The sequence below is a fragment of the Cervus canadensis genome, chromosome 22 (genome assembly GCF_019320065.1).
Source record: "Cervus canadensis isolate Bull #8, Minnesota chromosome 22, ASM1932006v1, whole genome shotgun sequence".
Taxonomy (NCBI): Eukaryota; Metazoa; Chordata; class Mammalia; order Artiodactyla; family Cervidae; genus Cervus; species Cervus canadensis.
In genome coordinates, this window is record NC_057407.1 from 29845060 (window position 1) to 29859087 (window position 14028).

Genomic DNA, 14028 nt, shown 5'->3' on the forward strand with positions numbered 1-14028 from the left:
TAACTCTCTCTGATTATACCACTGATTTCATCTAGTTCCACATCATCGATTCTTTTGGTCATTAGCATAATCACAGAGAACCAGCTCCGGCTTAGGCAGCAAGTTTGATAACAGAGCTGAAAGGAGACACACACACTTTTAAAAACATGTTCCAATTTTCATCTGAGTATATCTTTATTTGTGTGGCTTTCATACCATTAAAGATGCCAGTCCTTGAAAATATGCAGAAATCACTCTCTACATTGAAGAACAAGGTGCCTGTAACCATACATAACAAGCATGCAGAAGTATAAAGTAGCTGTTAATTAAAAATCACTTTTTAACTTGCTACCCTGCATATGTAACTGTTAAGTTCTAAGCCAAGTCTTTAAAATAAGGAGAAAATGGCTAGGTTCCTTCAAATGAATACCTCATCTGCTTTTCCCCCCTTCCCCCTACTCACATATAAGAGATCAGCCACTTGATTTATTGTTTTTTAAAATCAAATTCCCACCAGGGAATGTTTGCCTTTAAAGTGTTCCCTTTACCCACAAAACAAACAAACAAATAGCAGCAACAAAAACAAAAAACCACTGGCAAATGAGCACATTATGAAGACAGGACCAAGACTGACAGTTTCAAATCCATCCTACCTTTTCAATGTATGGGACTACAGAATGCTGCTGGGTTTTAAATTCGCATGTAAAAAGCTTGTCTTAAATTAATATTCAGCACTTTAAAATGCTCACATGGAAAAATGAATAAACTACAGCCACCTGTATTGACATGGATGAATTTTACCAATGTTAAACAAAAAAAAAATCAACTGACCAAAGAACACATATAGGAGGATACCACCACATAACTTGAATATGCAAAAGGAAACCCTAGATTTGGGGGAATATATGCCTATGTATTAGAAGTATAAAGAAAGCCATGGGACAGAAAAAGTCAGCTGAGAGCAGAGCTCACCTCCAGGGGTGAAGGAAAGAAGAATAAGAACATGCCAGGAAACTTTCCAACCAGGATCAGAAATATGTTCTTTTTGAAGCTGAGCTGCAGGTACATGGGGGCTCGCTGAATTATTTTCTGAATGACATCTTTTTGGTGTCTTACACATTTCATAACAAAAATTGAAATCTGTAAGCATATAGTTTTAAGAGAAATCGCTTTGTAAATATCTGCCAGACTGCTTTCCTCAAAAGTTGCTCTCAACTCAAATATCAAAGTGCTTGAAGCCAAGGCACTGCATTTTATTCCACAATCAGGGCACTTGTTATAATACTACAACCCCAATATAAAATCCATTTGTACCATTTTCAAAAGCGCTTACAACTACTGTAAAGAAGTCTCCCACCTAGGTACTCTGCCATGGGAAAGTACTCTCTGATACAGAGATGATTTCTGTAGCTAGCAAAAGCCACTGTCCTGCTTCTTAATTGGAAAAAAAAAAATACAGAAATGACATCTCTAAGTATCTTTTAAATTTTTAGTTGATACAAATACATGCATAGGGAGAGTAAGCTAGAATCACATCTCATGTATGATTTGGGAATACAAGGGTCTGAGGTAAATTTTTTGTCAGATGGGGAGTTGATTCCCCCACCCTATCCACATTGCCATCCCCATCCCAAAATATTTAAGCCTTGTGCTACCACTGCCTTAAGGACACAAAAGGGAGAAGCACCCCCAGTCAGCAGGCAGGATGACTTGCTCCTACAAGTATAAGAATTTGTTGTAAGCTTTACCCAAGTTACTACAGTGCGTTTACTGTCAACAGGCATCATACTGCAACAAAAGCCATGATTTAGAAAATAAGGTGAACACACTGAAGTGGCTGAACCCTTCCTAAGCCCAGAGAAGGCGGGCAAAACAGCAGGTCTGCAACAACATGCCTGACGAAGCCCATCAGAGAAAGCCCAAGGCTGCACCATTTTCCATTTAAATACACTACCTTCTCGATAATTATTGGCAGCTGCACGTGGACAGTGATATTCTCTAGAGAGACCTCACCCGATCCCCAGCCCCCCCTTTTCAAGATTCAACTAGCTTCCTTCCAAATAATTAAACACAGCAAACTTTCTAATAGAAAACTTCTGTAATACATCATTAAAAAGGGTCTGTCATTGATTCCCTTATGACAAATCAGCTAATTACTTAACTTTCTTAAAGAAATGATAAACATCCTTTCAATAAATAAGGCGGAGGGATTTAACATCATGCTGTAGATTTCATCCACTGGTAGCCATAATAAGTAAGACCCTGTAGCCTCAACGATGCACCTATTTTTTCAACCAGTCCCGTTTTTCATCTTTTTATAGAAATCCTCTATTCACAGTTAGAGACACTCTAGATTGAAAACTTGGCCCATCGGAGATTGTTTTTTAAGCCCTTCAGGGTCTGAACAAAAATAAAAGAACTTTGTACCACAGGAATATTTCAAATGCCACACAAACCCAGAGTCAAAGCAACTGTGAAGTTCTAAACATAAAAACAATTGCCAACTTTTTTGTATCTATTAAAATCAAGCCACACCCAAAGTCAAATGGAATTTTTTTTTTAGGTGAGGGCATTTTGGAACAACACTTTATTGCTGGGTAACTTCAAAAGGCACATTACTAATACAGATGAAAAATCTCTATACAACTTTTATTTAAATAACTCTTTTGATCTTACTGGAGAGATCTTTAGCTGAAGCCCTGAATATTTAAACAAGCCTCCTTAGCATTTTATCTTCCTTTATCTCATAATCTTGGAGGATGCATTCGTCTTAGGATTCTGCTTGCTTTATTTGTGTGGCACTCTTGGCGAGGTTACTTCCATCAATATTCCTGCAGGCCCTATCACATACAATGAGAGAATTTCCCAAGATGCCTAGGGAAATCAACATACTTATGCCAGCAGAATTAATCTAGTGGGTAAACAGTTCAGATTTTTAAATTAAGACAAAATACGCAGAGAAAAAAACTACAGCAAGCGATCTGACACTAATTGGTAGCTACAACATGACAACGCCCATTCGAAACATGGATGCAAGCAAGGCATAATTTGAAAAGAAATGTCTGGTAGTGAAAACGACTGATGTTCCACATTGTTCCTACCCCTCAGCTGAACTGTGAAGCTCTTGTTTTGCCTCCATTTCTCTAAGTATCTAATGTTCCTTTTGGTGCTAGACTCTGAGAAGGGAACACATATTCCTTTCTTAAGTTTCCTGAAGTCCAAACAGTAAAGTTAAACCCTGAAGGAGAGTTGTAAGCTTTCCTCCAATACTGATCACTGAGGAGTCCAGTTCTCCCACGATGGTGGGCATCAGAATCACACGGGGAGCATTTCAAAAATGCAAAAGCTGGCGCCACTCCCGATATGGCACATCCAGGCGCGCTGTGACTACGTCTGTGTTTGCAATGACAGCTCTGCTGCGATTCCAATCCTTATGCATACTTAAAAACCACCGGCTTTGAGTCTTAATAGAAATCCAAACACATTAAAAAGAATGCAGGTCTCGAGATAAAAACAAAACGTTAGTTGGTAAAATCTACATGAAGATAAAGATTTCAGTTTCACAGTGTTTAGGAGCAGAAATTACTTGGTCCATGGGCCTCTGTTTAGTGCGCATCAGAATTACTCCAGGAGAGGTTTGTGAAAAATGTACATTTGCACATCAGTCAGCAAAAATTCTGATTGAAGGATTTGTATTTTAATAAATCTCCCCTAACACATACACATGCGTAGACACACACAATGTCTGGAAGCAGGTGAACAAGGAACTTCACTTTGAAACATGCTGAACTTGGACCAACAGCAACCCTCTACCACTTCATATATGAGTACCCGCCTCCATCTCTTGTGCTCACCTGTCCCCAGGAGAGAAGCCTCCAGCTCCTCTGACAGGGTACCACCAGCTCAAGGGAGAGGCTCTGGGACGGAAAAAACTCATGTCAAATTCACATCACTCCGTGCCCCCAGGAGCTGTGGTTACTTCCTGGGAGTACGAAGAACACCTTCAAAAGTCTGAAGAACAACACCCAGCCCCAGTGTCCTTAGGTCTCTAGGCTCAAAGAACACACCTTAAACACTCCCCTAATTCGCAGACAGGGAACCAGGAGCACGAAAAGTCACATTATGATTCAACCGCAGAGCCAGGAGGGAGAAAAGGAAACCTCAGAAATTTTGCTTTTGAGTTGATGCTAAAGCTGCTATTTAGTGTACTAGCTGATAAAGTCGAGGACAAAATCAGCTAAAACCAGAGAATCTGGAAGCAACGAGAGTCTGGCCAACTGTGAATGTCCACCTGAATTACCACTAATAAATAAGTCTGCATCCAAAAATACAACTTGGAAAAACATCTTTGTCCCATCCTAAGTGAATGTCTCCTATTTCATATGAACAGGAATTCAATAATGCCAAGTTCAGGTCCACTTTTCTCCCCTTAGTAAACTGTCCTCTAACATGCTAACCTCTGAGATCTCCAAACTCTTGAAATAAAAAACAGAATGACATGAGCTTTCTAACCAGTGTCTCCTCCATTTCAGCTTTTTGTCTGAATTAGCAGCAGCAGGAGGAAATAAAGCCATCACAGAGGGGTCATGAGTAGAGATAACTAAACAGTAAACAGAATATTTGAACACAACTTTGTACATGTTTGTGCTCCTTTATTTTAAAAAAAATCTATTTTATTAAAATTGTCATTTGGAAACAAAGTACAATTAGCTTTGCACAGGGCCTGCCGAGATGTTCTGGAACACACCAGACATATGTAAATATTTCGTGATATCTGTTCCAACTGAGTAGACCTGTCAAGACATTTACAGGGTTTGACACTACTTCTGACTTTAATTAAATTTCTGACCAGATACTTTAATGCAATTTAAATAGATTATTAGTTGTCAGGATCTAATATAAATTTTGTTTATGATTTAGCTACTTTAAGTACTCTGATTGAAGAAACTATTTAACCCCACGAGTCCACAGCTTCAAGCATTAAGATGAGGCCACTAAAAAGCCTCCACTGCCCTTTGCACTCTCCCAGGAATCTTAAATTACTACAACCTAACGGCAAATACTGAGGCACCAAAGTGAGCCCCTCCCCCACTTTTTTAAAAGCAAAGACCTTGCAGATGGTAATACAGAAAAACCCATGTATGCTTATTCAAGTTCCAGATTCTTTCTTCCAGGCAGCCCGTTCTCCCAGTGGCTGGCTAGGTAGGAAATGTTTTTCTCCCTTTCAATCCCATAAAAATCACTACCAAACACCTGTTGTGCACAAGGCAGGGCATGCATTAAAAACGGGCGTCAGGGGAGTTCAAAAAGAAAAACAAGTCTTGCAGAGACATCCTCAAGCTAATCTGGCTAAGAGATTTTCAAGACTGGGTAAAACAGTGCGAGAGAAAGGATGCAGCTTCTGGCACAACCTTCTCGTGAACAGGAGCAGACTCCTAAACAAGGCCCGAAAAGTGCCTCAGTACCAACTGCCTGTAATTAATGAAAATAATTTATTAAGGAAACAAAGAACACTGTCTAATTGTCTTCCCTGGCTGCCATGCACTTTACCCCAATGTACTTCCTCTTTCCAGAATACCAGCCTTAGAGCCATTACTGCAAGAACATTATCTATGGGATGCAAAACCAAAGCACTTCTTGAAATCAAACGTTCCTGCAGCATTTATTTTTAGGTTGGCAGCACAAGCCAAATCTGCTTAATTTCCATTAACTACATCGTCACATGCACATTGAAATAAACTACGTGGGTCCGGGGGGGTAGATTAAGTGCCATGCATAAGACACCCCATATTTGGCCAGGTTTTCCTTTGTTTCAGGAATTTGTCTCCTCTCATGGCCTGCTGATGTTCTAGCTTTCGGCACCTCTAACCTTAATGCAGCCAAGCACCAAGGAAGAGAAAGATTTCTAAAAATCAGTTTAAGACGGCTCCTCGGATAGCACACGTATGGTAAAGTGACACAGATCAGTGCAACAAGGCACGGGAAAGACTGTCTAGAAAATTACACCAGCCCAATTGCAAACTTAACTTGGCTTGCTGGCCTGAGTTACAAACTCAGTGTTTGATCACCCGGTGGGATGACTACCATCAACTAAGAAGAAAAAAAAAAAAAAAACCCACAAATGGTAAAAGTCTATGCTGGCTCACATGTCAAGTTCACCTGTCTATTCAGCAGATGCCTCTCTTAAGGTTGCTTTCTTTAGAAAACAAATCTCTACTTGCTGGAGACCTTCATACACACTCAGTCCAAAAACATACTTAAAAATAAAAAAAAACAATACTGCTGGCTTAGCAAAAATGGCATTACTATGAAGGAATTCTATAAAGGGACTATGACACCTAACAGGATAAGAAAGAAAAAGAAAAAAGCCCTAAGCGAAAAAATTTCTTCGAAAAACAAAAATACCACCTGTGCAAATCTAGCTCTGCTCTGGAAACCTCTTTTCAGCCTCAGAGAAACAGCCCATGCCCGGTGCCTTGAAGTTGCAATTAAATTGTAGTAATTTAAGATTATCGGGCGAGCAAAGGGCAGTGGGAGCTCTTTGGAGGGCTTGCCTCCCCACTTAATGCTCTTCAGTCAGGGGTTAAATGAGTTTCTTTAATGTAAGTACCTTAAAGTAACTGAATCATAAACAAAATTTATACTATTTTCTGACAGCCTGCAATCTATTTAAATTTTATTAACGGGTGCCTAAAATTATTTTTAAAAGACAGAACCCTTGCAAGGCCCTGTAAATATTCTTGGCATAACCACTGAAAAGTAATCAAGACTTTATAATACCTAAATGGAACATACATACATTTTGGGGATGCAGATTCTTTACAAGATAACATTTTAGAAGTGAGTTTGCATCTTAAGTAAAACCTGAAAACCAAATCAACAGCACAATAGGTTGGCTGCAAAGAGGAAGCTGGGTTCAAAAGAAGTTGTCACATCTGTTCTATTCTCCTTTCTCTTCCTTTATGTTGGCATTGCCGGGGTATAAATATATTTGTTGAGGAAATATCACAATTCTTCTGTTAATTTAAACAACTGCTGAGAACAGACATAGCCTTCAATAGAGCCTACAAATGCAAATATACACGGCTGGAGGGTAGAGTCTTAAGAGAAACAGGCAAAGAGTCAGTAACAGAAAACCATGCCCAGGCTCAATATTAACCCAGTTAACTTTTGTTATTGTTGGTACAAATGATTTAACTAGAAAATATTTATAGCTTTTCAAAAAACATTACATATTGCAGAAAATTGCCTAATAGCATCCATGTGTATGTTTAACTCACATTGTTTAATGATACAATAAAAGGTATATCCAATAAAAGCTACAGACTTTGAAACATGTTGGGCACTCTGGTTATGAAACTCTGACTTAAAAAAACACAAAGTGCTTACTATGTGATCAACATTTGTTCATTACAAATGCAATCCTAAAACAACAATTATTTTTATCCTTCTCTATGTGTTTATTTGTCCTTTACCCCACTTTGCTCTGCTTAATTAAAATGATATTTAATTTGGGTATAGTCTATACCTAAAAAGTGTTACACAGTTTATACTCCAGGATTTAAATATAAACACAAAATCTTTCAGATGTCTCCAGCAACACAACCCCCTTAATTTGAGGCTGTTAATCTAAAAAGTTGATGTTTCTTTCATTAGACTTTGATAAACCTGTGAAAACAAAATGCTAAAGTAATTACTGTTACTACTCCCTTTAAAAATGTAAAGCAGTTAAATTTTCCTAGACAACAAGCAAGGACAAGTTACAGAGAACTTGAATAAAAGTAGCAACGTGGTCATGTTGAATGTCAATCTAAAAAAAGAGGTTATGTCTAATCTGGAGAATGCTCCCTCTCGCCTTTTTAAATTCCAAGAGTGGGCTGACACAAAACTTCATCACCAGGATTTTCTTCTTCTTTTTTTTTTTTTTTTGAGCTTCACATCAGATTTAAACCCTCACATACAAAACCTTGGCTTCCCTGACAAGGCAGATCTTCTAAACTTGATGTGAGAAAATGTTATCTAACTCTAGTGTAGGAGTCTAATGTTGGTAAAAAAGAATTCCATTGCACAGTTCTGGGTAGCAAGACTGCCTCTGGAAGACTTAATAGCCTTTTAATGCCCTTTTGGGTATGTTTTGTTCATAAATAAGAATGCATTATAAAAATAATAACTTGTTTAGCTACTCAGCATCTGTAAGGAACTCAGATCCTGCCTGGAGAGGGGTTGAATATTTCCTTCCAAGCGAGGCTTTGCTTGGACAACAAAGATCAGCATTTGCAATAGTCCATTTCTGCATTAGTCAATATACAGCTTTGCTGCTAGATCGAATAGTCCAGGGTTCTTCGTGTAGAGCTCCTGACAACAACCCAGCAGCAGTTCTGTTTGATCTCTCCTGCTTCCTTAATTTGGGTTGTCAAGGTTCAGCAGTTGGAGGCTGTTTACTTTACTTTTTCAAAAAAAAAAAAAAAAAACTGATTTTTTCCCCCCCCTCTCTCTCTCTCTCATACAATGACTAATCCAAAGTCTAAGGAGGGTGCAGGGAAAGGGGGCAGGGATGCAGCTAGTGACAAGATGTTAAACATCCTCCCCCCCTCCTTGCAGTGAGATTTTAGCTAACACCTTTTAATGGTAACTGGTTGAGTTCCTTTTTATGTTTTTAATACTCTTTAATTATATGACGTTTCAAGCAGGAAAGTCAGAGACAGAAAGGACTCATTCCCAACCTCTGAAACTGTGAGCCCAATTTTAATTTCCTGGCCTCAAAGAGATGGGTATTTTTCACTTAACAGAATCAAAACTCTAGTGGAATTCTCAAAAGATTTGATACATTTGTCTCTGGAACCGAAAATAACAGGAACTTCTGTGTCTCTGTTATACAGGATAACCCTTGGTAGAAAATACCAGAACTCTTAATTTCTCTTCAAATTCTAGTTAAGCTATTTCCCTAAATTGATTCTCACTGTGGAAAAGACAAGGGGAAGGGACATGTAAGGTGAAAAACTGGAGATATTCTTCAATATATTTTCAGCAGGAGAAAAATCTCTTAACTATCCCTTAGGTTTTTTTTTTTTTTTTTTTGTGCAAGCCCTAAATCCTGAAGCCTACGACAACTAAAGGTAAAGTGTAGACAGTTTCAATGTATAGACTCCTTTCAGAGGGAATACAGAACGGCCCTCCAACATTCCAGTCTACAGAACAGTAACAAAAAGGGAAATCCAAACTTGGAAAATACCTGTGACCAGACATGAGAGCAACACCAGCCCCTCCTAAGTGGGCTGGAAAAGCTCAAATGCAACCAAATGAAATGTTTATATTAATTTCATTATTCTGTCCAAGCCTCGAAGGCAGGGGGCAGGGGGTGCACAGAGGGACAAATAAGTTTCATTTCGGGTTTTCTGGTTGAGCAAAAGAAAAGGAATTAAAACGAACGCGTAGGATGAGCCTAGACTAAATCAATACACTTTGTAATCAGCCCGGCAAGGGTATTTGGACACAATGACTTGGAAATAATTAATAGTTTAAAAAGGGGGGGGGGCGGGAGAAGGGTGAGAAGGGGAGCGAGGGATGTCATCATATTTTATCAGAGCACTTTATACTCCACGCTAAACTTTGATCTCTAGATTTTCGGATTTTGGAAAGAAAAGGGGGAAAAAGGAGAAAGTCCAATATTTCGAAGCACCTACCGGCTTGAGGACAGGCGCATTCCTGGCTCCGGCGCCAGATCGCTGCGCTCGCGCCGCCCATGCTGAAGCTTTGGGCACAGAGAACCCCCGGGCGCAACCCAAAGCTCTAGGGTGTCCCTAGACCCTGCGCACCCGCCCGCGGCCGCGGCCGCCTCGACTTACCCGCGGAGACTCGGGAGGGAGTGGGAGCGCCGCCTTCACGCCCGCGGAGGAGGCGCCGGCAGCACCATGGTCCCCGGCGCCGCTGCCGCTGCCCCTGGCCCGCTTGCTCGCCACACGCTCTCTTCCTCTTGCAAACTTTCGGGTTCTGCGGTCGACAAGAAACCGGGGTGACCGTCAGCAAGTCTTCTCGGTGCAGGTTGGGGGAAATGGAGTGGGGCGGGATAGACGAGTAAGCTGGGGGGCCAAGGCTGAGAGGGCGTCGGGCCCGAAGGACCCACAAGCGTGCGTGGAGGGAAGAGAGGATGTGGCTCAGAGATTCCTGCAAGGATCCCGAGACAGGGAATCGGACGGAGCCAAAGTCTCAGCACCTTACCCGGGATCTTACAAAGTTGCAACAACAAAAAAGGAGGGGGGAGGAAAGGGGGAGGGGTGGGATCGGGATAAGATCGCAGTCGCAAGGTTTGGAGTTACAACTGTTTATTTAGTCCTTATTCTAACAGGGGGCGGGAGCTGCGCTGCAATGGGGGGCGATGGGGGGGGCGGTGCAGGCAGCGATTTCTTAGCAAACACTTGTGGGGGGGGGGGGGGGCATGAGACTTTGTTTCTGGGCGCGAAGCTCCCTTGCGCCCGCGTGTGTCACCGCCAATCTCCAGGGACCAAGGTGGAACTCACAACAGGTGGGGAGGGGGACTAGCCTAGGGCCAAAAAGGAGAAGGAATCAAAGTTTCCAAGCGCAGCAGCGTCTGGGAAGGAGGGGGGCGGAAGGCGGGGGCGAGGGGAGGCGGAGGCAGTGAATGACCGCGACCCCGCGGCAACTGGCAAACCCCTCGGCTCCCGGCACCGCCACCTCGGTCCCCACCCGAGGCGCACGGCCGCCCGGCTCGCGGGCTGGCTCAGCTGAATCCTCTTTGCCGGGCACGAATGGAGCGCCGGGAGCTCGGGAAGAAGGCGGCGCGCAGACGAGGAACAGAGAGCCATCGGCTGCCGGGACACCGCCAAAGGGACGCGGCAACTCGCGCACGTCTCAGGACAAATCGAAGCTTGGGAAATCCCCTCCACCCCCGTTCTTAAGAGGGGAGTACACCCAGAAAGTGCATGTGATGGAGTGGAGAGGAATCCGCGCGCGGCGACTACCCGCAGCGCACCCTGCTCCCACTCTCACTCGCGGAGCTGGCCACGGCAGTCGCGGATCCCTGGCAGGGAGGCTGAGTTCGCTGGGCCGAGCGCGTGAGGGGTACGTGTCTAGCTGAAGGTGCGCGGGTATGTGTTTGAGTTTTCTGGGCTCCGGGGTGCGACAGAGGAGTGCCCCCGCCATCGAGGTCGGGACATGGCGTGCGTAGCACTAGAGACGTCCCCAGCCGCGGGGCCTAGGGCGCGGACGTCCCCAGTCATTCCGCTGAGGCCCGCGGAGCAGCCCCAGGGCACAGAGGGGAAACACTAGCAGTTGAGCGAAGGGGAAAAGTTTGCTCCAAGTCCAAACTTTGGGCTCAAGAAGCACCCAGCAGCGCGCCCCCCTCCCGCCGTGGACCTGACCCCGGGCCCTGCGCCCCGCCGGCAGCTACTCGGCAGGCACCCCAACAACGGACACCAAAGTTACGCCAGGCCGCCTGGGCTTATCGATTTCTCTCCCCACAGCGACTGCAGAACAACGCGTGAAGGGGCCAAGGGGAAGGCGAGATTGCCTCCTCGCTGCTGCCTTCGCCACCCCACCCCCCATTTGACTTATGGAAATACACCCGAGAGCAGTGCCCCAGGAAACCCCTCCACCCCCGAGGCGACTCGCAGCCCCCACCCACCCCAGAGCCTGGCCCTGACCCTGGGAAGAGAGAGGCTGCCTCTGGGGAGGGCTGGGGGAGATGCACGTGGAGCCGGGAGATGAAAAGTAGATTTTTTTTTCTTTTTTCTTTTCTTTTTCTTTTCTTTCTTTTTTTTTTGGTTGTTGTTGTTGTTGTTGTTTAAAGTGGTCGGAGACAAGGCAGGAGGCGGCTTGGGAAAAGTGGAGCAGAAATGGAAAAATACAAACTCACCCGCTGCAAATGGTCTCTCGGTGCAAACTAAGGTGTTTTCGGGCCTTTCCCCGAGCGCGCCCACTCCCGCCCTCGCGCGCACCCCCGCAAACACACTCACTTGGTCACACACGCACGCGCGCGCGCACATATACACACACACACAGACACACGCACACACACGCACTCCCGGGCGAGGGCCGGGCCGCGCGAGTACAGCATGAAACCGCCACACAATAAATAACAATAGATTCCTCCGCTCCGGACTAGCTTCCCCGAGCCCAGCCAGCGCCAGTGGCGGCGGCGGCCGCAGAGGCGCGGACGGCGTCGGGCCGGGGGCTTTCCCCAGCCTGCTCCCACCCCTGGCATCCAGCCTGGGCCCCTTCTCCACCTCACGCGCCCACAAACCACCCCCGGGCTTGAGCCTGCTCACCCTCCTTCCCCAAGCCACTTAGGCGCTGGTGCCCGCCCCCACCCCCGGAACAAATAAATAAATAAGGCGCGCGCGAGGCCAACACGTCGCGGAGGGAGATGTTGTTATTTTTTGCTGTTGTGCGTCCCTGACGTCACATCCACCTGCTGGGTAAACAACAAGGCTTGCAGCAAAAAAAAAAAAAAAAAATCGCAGTTGCCAAAGCAGGCCTGGGGGAGGTGGGAATTGGGGGCAAAGGGAACAGGGAGGTGGGAGTGAGGGGCGTCCAGGCTGGATGGGGGAAAGGGAGGCAGAGCCTGCAGACCCGAGAGAGGAGGGCCACGCCAGAGCAGTCCCTGGCAAAAGAGGAATCAGGCAAGAAAGACCTGGAAAACAAGGGGCATGGGGGAGGGGGATTCCTCAGAAGAGGGGGGAAGGGGGCCCATTCAGACACTGGGGGGAAAAAAACGAGAGGAAAAGTGTTAGCAACTAGGGACGAAGATGGTAACGCGATGGCTATTTGCTTGGTTTCTGAGCTAAAAATACAGAAGGAAGAGGAGAGGATAGACAGGGATGTGAGTTTCCTCCAGTTAAAAGTGAAAGTGTTTTGCCATCAGTGACAGTTGAAGGAGGGGGAGGGGGGTGGTGTTTTCAACCCCCTTTCTCCTTCTCTCCCGTCCTCCCTCGGTCTCTCCTCTTTCTTTCTGTACTTTGTCCAATGAAAGAAGGCGAGTTCGGAAGGTGAAAGTTCAGCAGAAGGACAAACCCCTGTTTGCAAGAAAGAGAAACCAGCCAGCGAGGGGTTTTTCCCCCTGTATTTCTGAAGCAGGAGAGTGTAATGTGGGACGCTTCCCGGTCCTTGTCAGAGTCACTGCAGGAATGTGTAGTTAGATCCACTTAAGGCGAAAGTGGCTGCGTTGGGAGCTGTGTTCTTGCCACGGTTTCTCTTAGGAAAACGCCCAAGGGGCTAGAATGTCAATCAGTTGTTTAACACAAATTACCTTCTCTCCCAGAGATCAGTCACATGTAAAAAGCTTTGTCCAATTCTTTGAAAAGGTGAGACTCTTTTTCTTTTTGTTGCTTTGAAGTTTGGTGGAATTTAGAAATTTGAAGGAGTAAATTAGGAGCTTGGGTTAAATATTTTGAAATATACATGTACAAAACAAAAGACACAAGCATTTCTTTCACTATCATCAATACAAATAGAGAAGGAACATGACTTTCTGTTTCCACAGTGACTTGGAAAGATACATGGCTATATGGTTTGTTATTGTTTTTAACAGAAATAATTTTTTCAGACTCTTAACCCCAGATGCTAACATACCAGCATTTTCAGCTACTGGTTGGGTGGTATAGCAGGATAACTCTTTATGAGAATATATTGACAGCCGTCCTGTGGATTCCTACAAAGTACTTGGGAGGTGAGGAGACAATGGGGAAGGGGGGAAAACCTGGTGGGGAGCATAAGTACTATCCCTCTGGTCTTTAGCCTGGCGCAGTTGTACATAACCAATATTCTGAAAAAGAGTTATTATCAATTTTTTGGATACTGTCTTTATACAGATATTTTTAAACACTCATTTACTGAAGAATTCTAAATCTCGATTTCAATAACAGCATAAGACTACCATTTTAAAATTGTATCTGTTTGGCAAGTAAAAAAAAAAAAAGCATTCACTCATGCAACAGAATAAAGCCAGAGACAGGGAGACCACGCTAAGGTAATTACAACACAGTAGAATTCTTGTTGAATGCATGCTGTGTAAGATTCTAGGCTACCCAGGCA

The 14028-nt window shown here is 44.3% G+C and overlaps 2 protein-coding genes across 9 annotated transcripts in view; one reads left to right on the forward strand and one right to left on the reverse strand.

Moving 5' to 3' along the window:
* FOXP1 (forkhead box P1) overlaps nt 1–11990 on the reverse strand; it is a 616998-nt gene extending 605008 nt beyond the window's left edge. For 5 of the 6 annotated variants that reach the window (XM_043443253.1, XM_043443252.1, XM_043443246.1 and 2 more), the window contains exons 1-2: nt 11852–11990; nt 9825–9969 (exon numbers count right to left, since the gene is read on the reverse strand). The gene's annotated coding sequence lies outside the window, so the exon portion shown is untranslated. Of the gene's footprint in view, nt 1–9662; nt 9970–11851 lie in introns of all 6 variants that reach the window. The other variant, XM_043443247.1, reaches the window with a different exon arrangement.
* LOC122424973 (collagen alpha-1(III) chain-like) overlaps nt 10576–14028 on the forward strand; it is a 51008-nt gene continuing 47555 nt past the window's right edge. The window contains exons 1-2 of one of the 3 annotated variants that reach the window (XM_043443256.1): nt 10576–11058; nt 11460–12352. In XM_043443256.1, the coding sequence (XP_043299191.1) occupies nt 10619–11058; nt 11460–11703 (684 nt within the window). In that variant the 5' untranslated portion in view covers nt 10576–10618 and the 3' untranslated portion in view covers nt 11704–12352. Of the gene's footprint in view, nt 11059–11459; nt 12353–14028 lie in introns of those variants that run through there. The other 2 variants (XM_043443257.1, XM_043443258.1) reach the window with 2 other exon arrangements.